This window comes from Triticum dicoccoides, chromosome 3B, assembly GCF_002162155.2.
Source record: "Triticum dicoccoides isolate Atlit2015 ecotype Zavitan chromosome 3B, WEW_v2.0, whole genome shotgun sequence".
In the NCBI taxonomy this organism is placed as follows: Eukaryota; Viridiplantae; Streptophyta; class Magnoliopsida; order Poales; family Poaceae; genus Triticum; species Triticum dicoccoides.
Window position 1 is genome coordinate 139730984 of NC_041385.1, and position 3579 is coordinate 139734562.

General features: G+C 56.1%; 1 protein-coding gene across 1 annotated transcript; it reads right to left on the reverse strand.

The window, feature by feature from the left end:
- Window positions 1–1628: 1628 nt before the first annotated feature.
- On the reverse strand, window positions 1629–3047 carry LOC119280990 (aspartic proteinase CDR1-like). The gene has a single exon (XM_037561652.1). The coding sequence runs from the start codon at window positions 3045–3047 to the stop codon at window positions 1629–1631; it is 1419 nt and encodes a 472-aa protein (XP_037417549.1).
- Between the last annotated feature and the right edge of the window lie 532 nt (window positions 3048–3579).

A 3579-nucleotide genomic window follows, 5' to 3' on the forward strand; every position in this document is an offset into this window, starting at 1 on the left:
GGCGGCGGGGGCCGTGGGCGGCGTGGGCGGCGGCTGGGGTCCGGCTTCGGGCTGCTGGCGGCTGCGGTGGTTCCTCTCCGTCGTGGGCGTGCGGCGGTGGTGCGGCTTGGCCGGTGGCGGTCCGGCGACCTGGTGATGGTGGCCGGCGGTGCGCGTGGTGGTGGTGCCTCCCTTGGCGGCTTTCGATGTGGGGAGGAAGGGGAGCGGCTTGGACAGGGGCGGCGGAGCCGATGGCGTGCCGGCTGCAGCGCGAAGGAGGGAACTTTACGGGCCTGCGTTCCTGGCCAGGCCTGTGCGGCCACGGGCCTGGTGTGTTCCTGCCATTGTGTCCGGTCAGCTACCGTCTTCGGCGGTGGAGGTGGGGCCCTCCCGCGTGCCGACGGTGCTGCTGCCTTGTCCCGGCTCCTCTTCTTCATCGTGCCGACCATGCTTCACGGTGCCGTGGTGAGACAGCGTTGAATGCTTCGTGTCCGGGTGGCGCAGGGTGAGGGTCTGTTTGGCGGCGAGCTTCGGAGTGCCTGAGTTGGAGGTTGGGATCGGGAGAAATCTCTGTTGGCTTGGCCGACATCGATGCGGTGGCGCTTATGGGTGCCGCCAGACCTTCCTGGAGGGCGTCGGAGCTATCCTTCCTCTCTCCTCACCGTGTACCGGGGGAAACCCTTGGCAGCAGCGTCGTCTTCGTCGCGTCCCTTCTTGGAGGTGTTGATTGGTACCGGTGCTTCGGAGGCTCGGAGTCTGGTGGGAGATCTCCGGTGGGTGCAGCGGCCACGAGGCTTCTTCGTTTCTTTGTCGATCCGCCGTTGTCGGCGTTTGTTTCTCTTGTATTTTCTCTTTCTTTTCTTTTGGGCGTGACTGTGCTGCTTCCGCCCCAGCACCTATCGTTGGATGTTTCGGTTGATTGCTTTGTATACAAAGCGGGGGAAAACCCTTTTTCGGATGATGCTATTAACTGGAGCTCGTAGCCACTCTATGTGCATAGTGAACAAGCCGACTGGGCTTGTTGGATCTTCCATGGTCGTTTTAGGAGGAGAATAATGTTTCAAGATTGATTTTTTCTAAATTTTGTGTGTGGATCGTCCTTGATTGCTTTGAGATTCTTGCTATTCTTTTTATTGTTGTCAAAATTTATTATGTTCATAATGTTTTGTTTGTTTTTCCTTTTTCTTATTTCAGTGTGTACATCATGTTTCCTTTGCTTATATTGACAAAAAAGAATGTACTTCAGATTAGTTTTGACGATACACGATGAAACATTATGATTCACTTTGGAATGAGAGAAAAACCTGATGTAACACTTTGAAACATGAAGTCCAAGTACTCCATCCGGTCCTTTTTAGTCTGCATATAAGTTTTGTCCGAAGTCCAAGTATCTCTACTTTGACCATTCACAATGTCAACTCAATATTGTTAAATTCATTATGAAATTTAGTTTAATGAAATATATTTTTTTTGTATTGTCGATATTGATATTTTTTGATATATATTTCGTCAAACTTAATCTAATACACAGAGTAAAAAGGACGAGGTAGTAACCATGAACAGTAGATTAGAATCTCATTTCTCGTAATGGTTTATATATTTTGCAGATGCATGCGCTCGCAAGCAAACATGTCAACTAGTAATGCTTATCAGATATACAGAGAGCCGGAGGACTTGGCGCAGTCTGCTGCGGCGAAGGTCACGGTGCCCTTGTCGAGGTCATAGCCGACGTGCATGTTCTGCTGCGCGATATTCCCGATGATGGACACAGGATGAAACTGGTCAGACGGCGCCGCCACCGCCAAGCACAGAGTCCCCTCCTGCACCTCCAGGAACGTGTTCTCCACCTTCAGCGTGACCGTCGCGCCGCCGCCCAGCCCCAGCGTCACGTCAGGGATCATCGCCGCCACGTGTCCCTTTCGTACCCCGCTCACGTCGAAGCACAGTGGCAGGAGATCTTCCGGCGACTTCGCCGGCGGGAGCTTGACCCTCCGGGTCAGCTCTTCCACCAATGGGTCCACAAGCTCGTTCGCGAGGTACGTCAGCGTCGTGCCGGAGTCGACGATGACGGGGGACTGCTGCGGCGCCGCGAGGGTCTTGTTGCCGATCTTGACGGACTGGAGATCGACGGTGTAGTAGGCCTTCACTTCAGATGGGATCAGCGGCGTCGTCGCCGCGCCCGGCTCCGTCACGGTGGCGCGGGGGCCGAAGTTGAGCACGGAGGAGGCGTTGATGGAGTAGGGCACGAGGCAGTAGGAGAACCTCCGGCCAAGCGATGTGTCTGCGCCTAACTGATTGACGAGGGAGAGGTCGCCGCCGCCGAGCCCGACGAGGCCGTCCCCGATGAACGAGCCGGTCATGGTCGTGGAGCAGCCGAAGTTGACGTTGGCCACGCGCATCTCCCGATCGCCGCGGGTGCCTTGGTCGTCGGCGAAGGTGAAGGTCTCCGTGGAGAGGAGGCCGCTCGTCTGGGAGCCGTCGCCGTAGGAGTAGAGATACCTGCACTTGGAGTCGGGACAGGAGGCATCGGGGAGCGCGCGGCATGCGCCGGTGCCGCAGCTCACGAGACCGAACGTCGTCGAACTGGAGGAGTTGAACTGGACGCCCGGCGGCGGCGCGGACGCGGGCGCGGAGGCGGGCGCGTGCGCGTGACGGGCGGCCGCCAGAACAGGAGCGCCGGCTCCGTTGCTGCAGTTGAGCCAGATGAGGTCGCTGCCGGTGTCGGCGATGGCGAGCATGCGGGTGGGCGGCGTGCCCACGTTCACGGCCATCAGGTACTCGAACGGCCTGGAGGTGAGCTCGGAGACGGCTCCGTCGGCTGATGGTGCGTCGGCGCGGGCGTAGGAGCGCGAGAGCGCAGCGGCGCGCGATGAAGACCGGCGCGCGGCCTTGAGCACGCGGGCGTGCGTAGTGAGCGACGGGTCATGGTACGGCGACTTGACGGAGTCACGGTGGATGAACTCCACGCTAAACCCATCGCCGCCGACGTACGCCGTGCACAAGAACATGTGCGCCGTCAGGACGACGCCAACGAGCAGGAGAGCGCGGGATGCCGTCGTCCCAAGCATTGTGTGCTACTGCTAACTCAACTGCGGGGTTGCTTGCCAATGGTGTGTTACGTTGCTGCTGCTATGCAGAGTATTAATAGGGGAATTGGCGTACGATTAAAATGGTAAGTTGATTAATGGGGAGACGAATGGGGCAAGTCGGTATATGGTATGACCTGTGATTGCGCCATCAGCCAGCTTCTTGCATTATGCGTTCAAATCACGTACGTGATGCACTACGCATGGAATCCCACGCACTTCTTGGGCAATATTTTGTACCACCCCCAGATTTCAGCTGTTTTAACATTCTTTTTTTTTTTTGGGGGGGTGAAGCTGTTTTAACATTCAAAATGGCAATATTTTATATAAGATTAATTAACATTCAAAATGGCAATGTTTTGGAACAGATTGTACGGTTCAATTGTTTTCACTTCACGATGCCAACACAAACCGGAACTTGGTCGCCCTTGCATCCAGATGCAACCTTGTTCTCAAACTTGAGCAGCGTCACGTCTCTATTTCCCATACATCAGCTCAATCCGGTGGTATTTTC

Excerpts from the sequence above, each read along its gene's own strand:
- LOC119280990 (XM_037561652.1), bottom strand. The coding sequence starts at position 3,047 with ATGCTTGGGACGACGGCATCCCGCGCTCTCCTGCTCGTTGGCGTCGTC.